This window comes from Acomys russatus, chromosome 14, assembly GCF_903995435.1.
Source record: "Acomys russatus chromosome 14, mAcoRus1.1, whole genome shotgun sequence".
Taxonomy (NCBI): Eukaryota; Metazoa; Chordata; class Mammalia; order Rodentia; family Muridae; genus Acomys; species Acomys russatus.
The window spans coordinates 51,123,147-51,137,239 of NC_067150.1; the positions used below are offsets into that span (position 1 = coordinate 51,123,147).

General features: G+C 36.7%; 1 protein-coding gene across 1 annotated transcript in view; it reads left to right on the forward strand.

The window, feature by feature from the left end:
- Myo9a (myosin IXA) overlaps positions 1–14,093 on the forward strand; it is a 171,134-nt gene that overhangs the window by 135,038 nt on the left and 22,003 nt on the right. The window contains exons 29-34 of the mRNA XM_051156589.1: positions 2,904–3,046; positions 5,756–5,979; positions 6,430–6,546; positions 6,857–7,045; positions 8,880–8,927; positions 13,753–13,864. Of these exons, the coding sequence (XP_051012546.1) occupies positions 2,904–3,046; positions 5,756–5,979; positions 6,430–6,546; positions 6,857–7,045; positions 8,880–8,927; positions 13,753–13,864 (833 nt within the window). The remainder of the gene's footprint in view (positions 1–2,903; positions 3,047–5,755; positions 5,980–6,429; positions 6,547–6,856; positions 7,046–8,879; positions 8,928–13,752; positions 13,865–14,093) is intronic.

Here is a 14,093-nt window from a genome sequence, read left to right on the forward strand (position 1 = left end):
GTGTGTGTGTGTGTGTGTGTGTGTGTGTACACACACATACTAAGCCCTCCTTGTTACTTAACCTCTCTGGATCTGTGGATTGTAGCATGATTATCCTTTATAGCCGATATTCAATTATAAGTGAGTACATACCATGTTTATCTTTCTGGATCTGGGTTACCTCACTCAGGGTGATTCTTTTTCCCCCTAGTTCCATCCATTTGCCTGCAAAATTCATGATGTTATTTTTTTAACAGCTAAGTAATACTCCATTATATTCCATAAAATAGAAATAGAAGAACATTGCTGAATTCATTTTATGAAGCTACAATAACCCTGATACCCAAACCACATAAAGGTTAACAAAGAAAGAGAATTATAGACCAATTTCCTTCATGTACATTGATGCAAAAATACTTGCAAACCAAATCTAAAAAGTCATCCGAACCCCCCCCCCCCAAAAAAAAAAAAACCATCCACCATGATCAAGTAGACTTCATCCCAGAGATGCAGGTATGGTCCAACATACAAAAACTTGTCAATATTATCAACTATATAAGCAAACTTAAAGAATAAAACCATATGATCATCTTATTAGAGGCTAAAAAAAAGCCTTTGACAGAATTCAACGGCCCTTCATGATAAATGTCTTGGAGAGATCAGGGATACAAGGGCCGTACTTAAAGACAATAGAGGCTATATACAGCAAGCCAATAGCTGACATCAAATTAAATGGAGAGAAACTCAAAGCACTTCCACTAAGATTGAGAATAAGACATAGGCTTGTTACCTAGTAGGTGTTGAAAAATTTCAAATTCTGTCTTTATGTTCATTCATAAATTAATACACAAATTAATGACCCCCCCTGCTGGAAGTTAAAATATATAGTACATGAGCTGCTTGTATTTCAGTGCACTTTACTGATTTTCATGAGAAATGAGTGTATATCACTAGAAAGAGTTGTTATAGCAAATTGTCCACCTGTTGGCACAGACCTTTGATTCCAGTTATTTGAGGGTGGGGCAGGATGAACACAAGTTCAAGGTTTGCCTGAAGCCATAGAGTTTAAGGTCAGCCAGAACAACTTTGTGAGGTGCTGTCTCAAAAGTAAAAGAACAAAAGAGGGACAGATGGAGCTCAGTGCTGGCGTTTGTCACTTCCTGTTGCTGTAATAAAATGCCATGATCAAGGCAGTTTATGGTAGGAAAAGTTTGTGTTAGTTTACATTTATTTCCAAAGGGGTACGAGTCTATCATGGAAGAGAGAGGTGTGGCAGCTTGATCAAGAAAGTGACCATTCCCGTCTTTAACCGCAGTGGGAAGCAGAGAATGGACAGGAAGTGAGGCAAAACTATAAACAATTAAAAGCCTGCCTGCAGTGACTTCTTACAGTAATGCTACCTCTCAAAGTTTCCACAACCCATCCAAATAGTGTCATCAGCTGGAGACCAGGTATTCAATACACGAACCTAAGGGGGAAGGGCACTTCTATTTCAAATCACTACAGTGGTAAAATGCCTAGCATGTAGGATGCCTTAGTTTCAGTTCTCATAAATAACAGTAACCAAACAGTAACAAGTAAGCAGATAAAATACCCACATGCATTATAAGAACAATTCTCACTGGATTATTAATTTTAGAAAAGTTACTCAAAATTTAATTTTATAGTTTTTTGTTTTATTGTTATTTAGTGTTTTGAGACAGGGTTTCTCTATGCAGCCTTGGCTGTCCTGGAACTTGCTCTGTAGACCAAGCTGGCCTCAAACTTACAGAGATCCACTTGCCTCTGCTTCCCAAGTGCTGGAATTTAAGGCATGAGCCACTATCACCCAGCTTATAGTTTTTCATGGTGAAATTTTTTTTATTTCTAAATAGAAAGATATTAAGAACAGCTAGCCGGGCGTGGTGGCGCACGCCTTTAATCCCAGCACTCGGGAGGCAGAGGCAGGCGGATCGCTGTGAGTTCGAGGCCAGCCTGGTCTACAAAGTGAGTCCAGGATGGCCAAGGCTACACAGAGAAACCCTGTCTCGAAATACCAAAAAAAAAAAAAACAAAACAAAAAAAACAGCTAAAAGTATTAAGATTCTTAGGACCAGAGTGACTTCAAATTTTCCTACTTCTGGAAATATTTGCATATGTATAATGGAATAGGATCTAAATGCATTAACAAGTTATTTATATTTCATATACACCTTGTACACATATATGACCTGTCACTTAGGTGAGTTTTTCACTTCTGCCCTCATATCAGCACTCAAAAGCTTTATATTTTAGAGCAGTTGGGATTCAGATTTTTTAAAGTTGTTGATGCTCAACCTGAAATGTAAAGTGTGATTAAAGTAATACTATATAAACACTCAACCATATGCCCTTAGCAGATGTTTAGATAAGTAGTATCTGTGGCTAATTATAATGCTAGTGAGTAAAAAAGGTTTAAAACTACATTGAAATCATGATTTTAGTGAGTAAAATTTAAGATGCCTGTGGACAGACCAGGAAGAAATTGCTAGCAATATAAAGGAACTTTTTTTTTTTTTTTAAAGAGTTAACAATGATTTCTTTGAGTGAGTTTTTCTTGTTGTAAGCAACCTGTGAGCTATAACAATGAAAAGGGCAGTTTGCTATCAGGAAGCTTAAGCTAGAGTCCTAGTCCCACTGCTTTGAGATGGTTTTACTTTGCCACATGATTTAAATTGTTAGAGTTTTGCATTTTATATTCAAAATGAGGATTTGGGAGTGTGGCTCAGAAGGGTTGCCTCATGTGTGTCCAACCGTAGGTTTGATGCCTTGTACTCCCCGCCCCAAAATACACATTGAAGCTCAAATAGATTACTACAAATGAAAAGTATATAAGCTTAAGAGGATACACAAGTATTACTGAGACATCTGATTTCCATTTTACCTTTATTTTGTTTTCAAAACAGACCCCAGAGAGCGAAGATGAGATTCTGGGCCAAAGGGAAACAAGGAGAGAAGAAGACTGCTAGAACAAAACCTGCTCCCCCGGCGGAGGACTTCTCACTCTGTGCTGGCTCGGATGTAACACCTGCTCATCCATTTTCTGATGGTAAAATGGGCAAAGGGTGGAGCTTCATAATTGGTTACTCATTGAAAGCGTACTATGTTTTTTTCTTTAGAATGACATTCCTCTTGGAATGATTTTTCTGGGGGCGGGTTAATGAGATAGAGCTAATATTGGTAAGTGCTTCCTTACTTAATAAAGCCAGGCATATTCTCTACTTAAATGAGATGCTCCAAGAATATGTGGCATGGAACAATGAAGCACAACCATTTCAGTGATGCTGAGTCTTAGGCCTTTGTTTTCTAAATTGTAAAGTTTTAACCTTTAAACCTAATTCATTTACTTAATAAGTGCATAATATTCATAGTAATCCACAGCATTGGCTCATTATTGAGTGCTATGTAAAACTGTAGTAAACATTTTATATATATTAAATCTATTGATTCTAAGAGCAGTTTTTCTGGTATTACTATGATTATTATTCATGGTTTATAGGTAAGAACACCAAAAGATACAAGTCATGTATTTACACATATTGAAATGAGAAGACCTACGGTTTCAATCTGAGTTCAGGCATTCAAACTCTAGAACTGGCATTGTTTGTTGTTTTAAGATAAGGTCTCTCTGTGTAGCTTTGACTGTCTTGGAACTATGTAGAATTTTGAATCTATCTATCTTATCTATTTAAACTTTATTGATTCTTGTGAGTTTCACAGTCATGCGCCCCAGTTGCACTCATCTCCCCATCCCATCATATCTGCCCTTTCCTCCCTCAAAGTAAAAAATACACAAATAAGCACACCCAAAACAAAGCATAGAAAACAGCCCATTTGTCCACAGATCTTCACTTGTAAATATTCATTGCCAACAAGTTATTGGTCTGGTTCATGGTCTCTGGCTTCTGTGACATCATTAATATTGGATCCTCAAGGGAATCCTCTTGGAAGTCCTGTTGTTGCCCTGTGTCATGGAGATCCTGCAGCTTTGAATCAGTAGGATTGGCTCAAACGTTTGCAGATGATAGAGATTTTTGTGTGTGCCAACCTGGGTAGTAGCTGGGCTGCCCAGTGCACTGGCTCTCTCTTATCCGTACCACCAGGGTGAGCTCTCCAGCACTGCTCTGGCCCTGCTACCCAATGCTGCCATCAGCAGAAGGCAGGGTCATGTCTCCTACTTCTACTTTCATGCCCTTGGGGCCTGCTCAGCTGCACCTATACCTCCAGAGCCAGCTCCCAGCCTTTGAGGGTCTAGGCCAGCTCTCCTGTTCTTATACCCTCAGGGTTATGTCAACCATGATATTACCACCAGGGCCAGCTCCACTGTGTTACCCAGGCAAGGTGCAGGGCCCTTGGAGTCAGCTCTCCCAACTTGTTTGTTTTATAAAATAAAGTTTTACTCTGTAGACCAAACGGTCATTGGTGCTGAGATTATATGCATGAGCAACCATGCTTGGTGTAAATTCCCCATTTTTAGCCATTGTAGTATACATCAGGTGTTGGGGGATGGTCTGATGTATTTTAATGCTAATTACTACTTGCTGTTTGTGTGACCCACCTTTTGCTTAATAAAAAGCCATCCCACCTGGGCTGAGCAGGAGATAGGTGGGGCTAGGAAAGAGAGGAATTCTGCCCCCGGGGGGGGGGGAGGGGGTTGGGGGGGGGGGGGGAAGACTGCCACAAAAAAAAAGAAGAAAGGAGACATGAGAAGTGTTCATTTTCTTAATACCTTAAATAATTGACAGTGGTCATTCTAAATTTATCATTTTAATGTAATTCTATTCTAATATAATTTCCAAAATAAGAGATTAATAAGGCTCATTAGTTGAAAATATACATTATAAACAGATGTCATTATATAAGAAATTTTATAAAAATTGGGATTATGGCTTTTTGTGTTTGGAAAAAAATTAACAAGGTAGCCTTTGTTTTAAAAGCTAAACTGAGATAATTTAATACTACGATTTCATTCTAAGAAGAATCTGACTTTACAAAATGAAGTAATTACTTAGTAAGTAAAAATAAAACCAGTTGATATCAATTTATATGTGTGTGTGTGCGCTAGTATCATGTCTCAAGAGAAATTGAGTTTGTCCCAAGTTCCTGCCTGAAGTGGCATTTATTATATATAAGGAACTGCTTTTTTGTTTGCTTCATTATTAGGCTTAGCTTTTAAATGGAATTAGGATAAGCCATATGTTGAGGAAGGACGCACATGTAAAATAAGAAGAGGCCAGCATTCTCCTCAGTCTCCAGATAGAGTTTTGCAAGTCTGATCTAGTTGTGGTTCTAAATTGTAATGATCAGCATAGAATTTTATTCCCTAATGTGAAAAAATACAAAAATGTGTTACTTATCACTGTAATATACCTTGCCTGTTTACTCCACAATCCTGTGAGAATTTAGACTGTTATAAGGGGTATATATAAGAAAACCCTAAATAAAATATTAGAGCAGAAGCAAGCCAGGTGAGCTACTTGACTTCTTAACAAGTTATTAACAACAGACAGTGTATCACTGTTGTAGTCATGGTTTAGACTACAGTAAAAAGTGTAATTATCAAATTCTCCTTGTTGGTTGGTTAGACTTAGATATAACTGGCTGTTCCTTCAAACAAGTATAGAAAAGTTATAGCTAGATAAACAGTATTTAATATGCTACTTTGTTACTTATTCTTGCTTAAAGTTTTTACAATAAGGATGGAAATTTTCAATGTTTTTACTAAGTATCTTTTTACTTACCCTGTTTTGAATTTTAGAATTAACTCAGTACCACCCAACACCTCCTTTGAGCCCAGAATTGCCTGGGAGTTGCCGAAAAGAATTCAAAGAAAATAAGGAGCCTTCTCCAAAGACAAAGCGCAAGAGAGGTGTGAAAATCAGCAGTGTGGCTTTAGACTCTACACATTGGCAAAATGACTCTGTCCAAATCATAGCAAGTGCCAACGATTTAAAAAGTATGGATGAATTTCTCCTGAAAAAGGTATACTTTGCTTGCTGCGTTAGCCTCTGAGGAGATTTGAGTAAAGAATGATTGTATGTGTATACAGGATATGCTGTTACAGTAAGACAGGTTAAAATTTCTTCAGTAACTCAGGCAGTGGGTTTATCATCAAAAGATTAGATAATACGACGTGCACAGTCAGGCAGGATTTAAAGCTTTAGTTTCTTCTGTGATTTCATAATCGCTATATATGAAGATGAGGTTTGTTGCACATTTGTAGCTGTTCTGTTGACAGAACTGTAGAATCAGAATGTCATAAGGGAACTTAGATATGATGTAGTTGGTGTTTTATAGTTTTCTACGCCCTGTAAGGTCCAGTGGCTTGTATTTTTAGGATACTCATTGCTTAAGAGACACTTCAACCTTTGCATTTATATCTTTTTGCTGAAGTAACTGTATATACCAACCTTTTCTATGGTTGGTCCCTAGATGAATGACCTAGACAACGAAGACAGTAAGAAGGACACGTTGGTGGATGTTGTATTTAAAAAAGCCCTGAGAGAATTTCGTCAGAATATCTTCAGCTCCTACTCATCTGCATTGGCGGTAAGCTGAGGCCGCGTTAGCAGCTCTTCACAATTCAGCATGGCTTTGTAATTTTAATCATCTGTAAAGCCAGACTCAAGGGAGTAATTCTTAGGGCTTGCTTAATTATTATATTGCTTCAACTACTAGTACATAGTAGGTTTATCTGCCTACATTTTATCCTATAGTGGGGCTTTACAAACACTAGATGATATCTTGACCTCGCTCATTATAAACTATGCCAAGAGCCTAACCTAAATTTCCCAGTACAAGTTGAATCAATCTTTAAAGAATGTCTCCATAAAACTTAACTTTTTTTCCTTCTCATTAGATGGATGATGGGAAAAGCATACGCTATAAAGACCTGTATGCACTGTTTGAACAGATTCTGGAAAAGACTATGAGGCTTGAGCAGCGTGATTGGAATGAATCCCCAGTGAGAGTTTGGGTTAACACTTTCAAGGTGTTTTTAGATGAATACATGAATGAATTCAAGACTTTGGATAGCACAGCCTCAAAGGTAAATGAGTTAGTTTGATTTCCAGAAGTATTAAATTATGAATTTTTTAAAGGAATCTGTTAGGAAAAAATTTTAAATTAGTATTAGTATATATTATTTGTGTACAGTGGCAGGTTTCATTATGATTCTCCTACAGCTATACAATGCAGTTTTGATTATGCTGTTCATGGTAGCACATGGCAGTAGTCAAATACTGAAGAGGATCAGGCAGGAGGGTCATATAGTTCAACACTAGCCTGGACTATGACTAAGTGTGAAACCATGTATCGGCAAAATATCATTGCTTTAGGTCCTCTAAACTCTGTTCTAATAATTTTACCATATATTTTCTTCTGAACTTGCTTCACTGAACATATCCTTCATAATTAAAACATAATTGTATACCCTCAATATTACACTTTCTACTTTACTAGAAATTAATACATGAGTTGAATTCTAAAAAAAAGGGCGAGATGAATTATATATCACTTAGCTCTAAGAACCTACAATGGACTCTCTTGAGTCCATTTTTAGGAAAAATGTGTCTTTTGGGAAATCTTAAACATCTGTAATAATAACCTTCACTTTTTGGTCCTGTTAGGAACTGGGAATCTTATTGCTTGATATTTTAATTAAAATTTGCTTTAGAGCTATCAAATATTTTGTAATCTGTATTACAAAAAGAATCAGAAAAGAGTTACAAGTGTAGATCATGTGCCAAATATCCCGTATCAGATGCCAAATCTGACCTCCAGTACCATATAAAACAAGGCATGGAGGTCCACATTTCTAATCCCAGCACTTTGGAAGTAGAGGCAGAAGCATCAATTCAGGGTCATCCTTGACTACAGAGTGAGCTTAAGTCCTGCCAGGAAAGCACCATATACTTTGAATTGGATGCAGTGGCACGTACTTGTAATCCCATCACTCAGGAAACTTAACACAGGAGGATACCGTGGTCAAAGACAGCCTGTTTTATATAGAGAAATTCTAACTAAAATATTTAACAAAAACTGTGTTTGTGTGTGTGGGTGTGTTAAAGAGATAGCTATCTAAACAAGTGTATTTATTTTCATTACAACTAATGTAACAATTTATTATTTCTCATTTATTTGTCGATTATGCCTTGTCTTATATTTACTTATTCTAGCTTACAAATTAAAATTTCAAACCATTATAAATCATTTTTAAATAAACAAGTTCTAAAAATTCTTTTTTTTTTTGTTTGTTTGTTTGTTTTTCGAGACAGGGTTTCTTTGTGTAGCCTTGGCTGTCCTAGACTCACTTTGTAGACCAGGCTGGCCTTGAACTCACAGCAGTCCGCCTGCCTCTGCCTCCCAAGTGCTGGGATTAAAGGCGTGCGCCACCACGCCCGGCCTAAAAATTCTTGTGTTGTGGATCTCAGGCTTGTATATTATGCAGAAGATTCTTACTCAGTTTTTATTATTATTTTTTAAATTGATGGTTGTTAAAGGCTTAATCTGTTCTGTTTTGTGGTCATCAAGAGATGTCATCTTTCTACAGAGCCTTTTCCTTGTTCTACATGGTCCCCTTTTATGTTTATGTGTGTCATATATAGCAAACCTTTAGAGTTGACCATAAAATGTCTAGTAATTGTGTGCCGTTTAGAAAGAACTAACATTTAAAAAGAGATCAGTCTCTAAAAAGTTCATCCATTTTTCTGATTTTGTTAGTACTTCATTTTGCCAAACTTAAATATTTTCTCAAATTTACTTCACCTTCACAGTTCCTCTTGAAAAATAAAGAATCTGTTGAAGCTGTTCAAACATTTGCAAAGAAGAAAATACGTTAGTCTTTGTAATCTCAGATTGTGTTTCTCTTCACTTCCTGCCAGGTGCCCAAAACAGAGAGAAAGAAAAGGAGGAAAAAGGAGACTGATTTGGTAAGTTACACTCTTGGTATATTATAAGAAACTAATACTTTCAGCTCAGTAGTTTGAAGCAAATCTTATATTGCCATGGATAGATTTACTAATAGGTTTGCCAGATCCCTAGGCTATACTCACATACCTTTAGAAAAGTTAAGAGTCACAATGGACCTGAAATCTCACCAACACCAACTTTTTTTTTTTTTTAAAGATTTATTTATTATTTATACAGTATTCTACCTGCATGTGCCTACACATCAGAAAAGGGCACCAGACCTCATTACAGATGGTTGTGAGCCATCATGTGGTTGCTGGGAATTGAACTCAAGGCCTTTGGAAGAATTAGCCAGTGCTCTTAACCTCTGAGTCATCTCTCCAACACCAACTTTCAATAGTAGTTTCCTAAAATGGAAAAAAAAAATTGGAATATTTTCTCAAAATGGTGTAAATAGCTGTTTTCTAACTTATTTATAATTTTTATAGTTTAGTGCTTTGCGAACATCTCATGAAAGTGGAAATGGCTTCTTAGCATGGTATTCTTGATATTTATCCATGTTGATGAATCAGTAGTCAGCTACATTTTGAGTATTCAGTAGAATTGCATTTTGAATGTAGCACTTTGTGGGGATTATGCTGAGGATGTTGTGCATGCCAGGCACTTTTTCTGCCATGGAGTTATAGCCCTTTTCCTTCACATTTTATTTAGTAGTTGGTAGACATCTGGGTTTGTTTATGGATGTATGCTATGATTTTTCTTGCATATAATATTGAAGGTATAATTTTGGTCATATGATAATTTAAAAATATTCAGAATCTGCTAATTTGTGAGAAATGCTACCAACAATGCTGAGTGAATTCTAATCTCAACCCTTTTCTTGTCCTACGCTACTGTGTACCTTTTGTTGCAGCCATTCTTTTGAGTAGTAGTGGCACTGTCATTTTAGCTTGCATTTCCCTCATGGCTAATGATGTTACGTAGGCTTTGAACATTTACAAACCTACTTTATTTGGGGTTCTTTAACACTTAATATCTCCCTTCCAACCCACCTACCCTAGATAGGAGAGAAAGAGGTTAGTGGGGACAAGAGAAGTAGGCCTTTTTAGACTCAGTTCCTTGGAGCGATTCCACTCTTCATCATCAGGATTCCAGCAGACCTGTAGAACAGCACACCAGCAATTCAGCAAAGGTGACTGCAACTGTAGCAGTCAGAACCCAGAGCAGCAGCTGGAACCTGGAACCTTGAAGCCTTTCTCTGGAGAGTTGCTCTCTAGGAGCGAAACAATGCAAAAACCAAAAAGCCAAGCCTCTGGTTTTGGGTGTCCGTCCGTCCGTCCATCCGTCCGTCCATCTATCCATCCATCCATCCATCTATCTATCTATCTATCTATCTATCTATCTATCTATCTATCTCCTCTCAGAGTCTGTACTACGATGTTTATCAGCTGGCAAAGACCATGCCCTCGCAAGAGGCAGTTCTTCTAGTGGACAAACACCACATGTCTTTTCATAAGTCTGTTTCCAGTGGACAAGCACTGCACACCGTCACATAAGTCTGTTTCAGATCCCACACTTGGGATCAAAACAAAGCATGTTTATATCCACTACAATGTCAAACATTTTTTCTTGTGTCTGCTAGTCATTTGTACTTCACTAATGGGATATTATTCAGCATTTAACTCATTTTTAAGTTGGTTTGCCTTGCTGGATTATAACCTTAATGTATTAGAATGGTGTTGGGAAAGCTAGCACTTTACATGTAAAAGAATGAAACTATATTCTTATCTCTCAGACTGCATAAAAATCAACTCCAGAAGAATCAAAGACCTTAGCATTAGGCCTGAAACTGCTAGAGAAAAAAAGTTGAGACAATTGAAGATGTGGGTATGTGTAAGGACACTGCATAGAGAGAAAGATCAACAATTAACAGATAGGATCTTGTGAAATTAAAAAGTTTCTGTGTAGCCAGAAAACAAACAACCCAGTCAATAAAATGGCCTGAGAAGCTGAACATAGAGTCCTCAGAAGAAGAAATACAAATGAGCAATAAATATTTTTAAAGGCACCAACATCCTTAGCCATCAGGAAAATGTAAATTGTAAGTACTCAGATACACCGTATTATCACAGTCAGAACAGTAATCAGGAAAACAAATTCTGTGTGCGCGCACATTTATACTACTGCTTTGTAGCTAATTTAGGAAACAGCCTTCCAATAAAGTAAAATTGAAGAGTAGATGGACACACTTCTCAATTTCACCAAACCTTTGAAATCAGCATCACCTCAACACTAAAAAAGATAAGGACACAGCATAAGGCAAATTGTAGATCAGTCAGTGTTCTTGATGAACAGAGACACAAAAATTTTCAATAACATAATTCAATTCAAACAGAATTGAAGAACTTAGTAAGAAGACCAAGTTTCTTTCATTGTAGGCATAAAGGATGGTTTGACATATGCAAATCAGTAAATGTAATAAAGCTCCTAAGTAATATTTAAGGAAACAGATTGCATGACTATATCAGTAAATACAAAAAAGGTCATGCCAAAGTTTAATATCCCTTCATGGTAAAAGCCATGAAGAAACTGGAAATAGAAGATACCTCAACATAATAAATGAAATATATGGTAAACTGAGCACCAACATTATATTAAATAGGGAAAAAAACTGAAAATATTTCCTTTCAAATCAGCAACAAAACAATCATGCCTATTCTCTACTCAATTCTGTGTAGTTCTCAACATCTTAGCTAGAGCAGTAAGACAAGGGAGCAAACAACAACAACAACAAAATACAAATTTTAAAAGAAGCCAGATTATCCTGATTTTCAAATGCCATGATCACACATTCACAAAACCCCAACGATTCTACCAAAAACTTGTTACATGCAGTAAATACTTTATGCAATATAAAATTTAACATAAAATAGCTTTTTATTTCCAGTAATGAACTTGCTGAGAAAAGATAATCCTACTCATAATAGCTTTTTTTAAAGGTCAAAAAAAAAAAAAAAAATCTTATCAAGGAAGAAAATACTAGAACATGGAAAAGATCTCTCATACACACAGATTGACAAGTTATTATTGTGAGAAATAAGACAGTATTACCAAAAACCATCTACAGATTCAATGCAGTTTTCTACTTAAAAAAAAACTAAAATTTTAATGGAAGCACAAAATAACCTTGAAAGCCAGAGCAATCCTAAGAAGAAAGAATACTGCTGAAGTTTTCATAATACTTGTGCTCAAACTGTGCTACAAAGCCACAGTAACAACATGGTACCAATACAAAAATAGATAAGTTAGGTGAATGAAATAGAATAGAGGGCCCATAGCTGGGCGTGGTGGCGCACACCTTTAATCCCAGCACTCGGGAGGCAGAGGCAGGCCGATCGCTGTGAGTTCAAGGCCACCCTGGTCTACAAAGTGAGTCCAGGATGGCCAAGACTACACAGAGAGACCCTGTCTCGAAAATCCCCCCCCCCAAAAAAGAATAGAGGGCCCATAAATAAACACAGATACCTAATATTTGACAGAGTCATCCAAAAACATAAAAAAATTAGCCTCTTAGCAAATCGTACTAAGAAAACTGAATATTAACATCAATATCTGCCATATGTGTTAGTTTGGGTTTTATTGCTGTGAAGAGATACCATGACTATGTTAAGTCTTATAAAGAAAAACATTTAATTGGGCCTGGCTTACAGTTTCAGATGCTTAGTCTATTATCATGGCTGCAGCCATGGCAGGGTGCAGGTAGACATCATGCTGGAAGAGCAGAGAGTTCTACATCTTGATCTGCAGGCAGCAGGAGGCTGTGCCACACTGAGGGTAGCTTGAGCATAGGAGACCTCAAGGCCTGCTCTTCTAATGACACACTTCCTCCATCAAGGCCACACCTCCTTGTAATGTTCTTCCCTGTGGGTCAAACATTCAAAGACGTGAAATTGTTGGGCTCATACCTATTTAAACCACCACACCATATAATCTAGCTGTGCCTCTTTTGGGTATATACTCAAAAGATTCTAATCTGTCATACCACCAAGATACTTGCCTATCTTTGTATGCCCATGATCATTACAGCACAATTCACAGTTGTTAAGATATGAAGCTAGTTAGATGTTCATCAACAGATCAGTGGTTAAAAATATGCTACATACATACAGTAAAATTTTATACAGTTGTAAAGAATGAAATTGTGACATTTGCAGTAAAATGAATAGAACTGTCACAAATGAGTCTGAAAAAAATTTCATGTTTTATCCTCTGTAGCTTAAAGATTTAAAATTTTTATATGTGTGAATATATATGTACAACATGAAAGTGAATATATTAATAATACCACTATAAACTCATTTCTTTTTACTGGTAACCAAAAAAGTTGATTAGGAAAAATATTTTTAAAAGCATAAAAATTATTCATGTTAAACTCAATTGCTTATTTTTCCAGCTTTATTTTCTAAATAGCAGTAGATATAACTCAAGAAAACAAAAGCCTTTTGAGATCATGGTTGATTTTTCAATAATGTAAAACATTCCTGGAAGCGAAAAACAAACATTTTAGAACTTCTACTTTCAATTTAACATGCAACTCAGAGTCACTTAAGATAGCCATTACATGCTTGTTAAGCTGTATTGTTTTTGATAATGATAATATCTATGTTGTTAACTAAGGGACAGACTATATCTTCATTATTTCTTAGAGGATCATAATTCTCTACCTGGAATGAATACCCAGTGAAATCCTAACACGAGGTGGCAAGATTTCCCATTTGCCCACCCTGTTAGGGAAGCATTTTACTTCATTGGCTGTAATATAAATAGTGAAATTTCTTCATCCAGGTAGAAGAGCACAATGGCCACATCTTTAAGGCTACCCAATATAGCATCCCTACATACTGTGAATACTGTTCTTCCTTGATATGGATAATGGACAGAGCCTCTGTTTGTAAATGTAAGTACTGGACATCTTTGAAGGAAAAGTCTTCATTGTCTTTTCTTGTGTTCACTCGTCTGCATAGCTAGTACCACGGGCATGTCAAGTTCTGTAGTCACATAGCATAATAGTCAAGCCCTCTTGGACTATAATTACAGTACTTCTTAGTGCTTGAGCAGCTGAACTTTGGAAACACTTTGCTAGTTAGCCCTTTGTGAGTATAATTCTTTGGTTGATACCCTCTTTT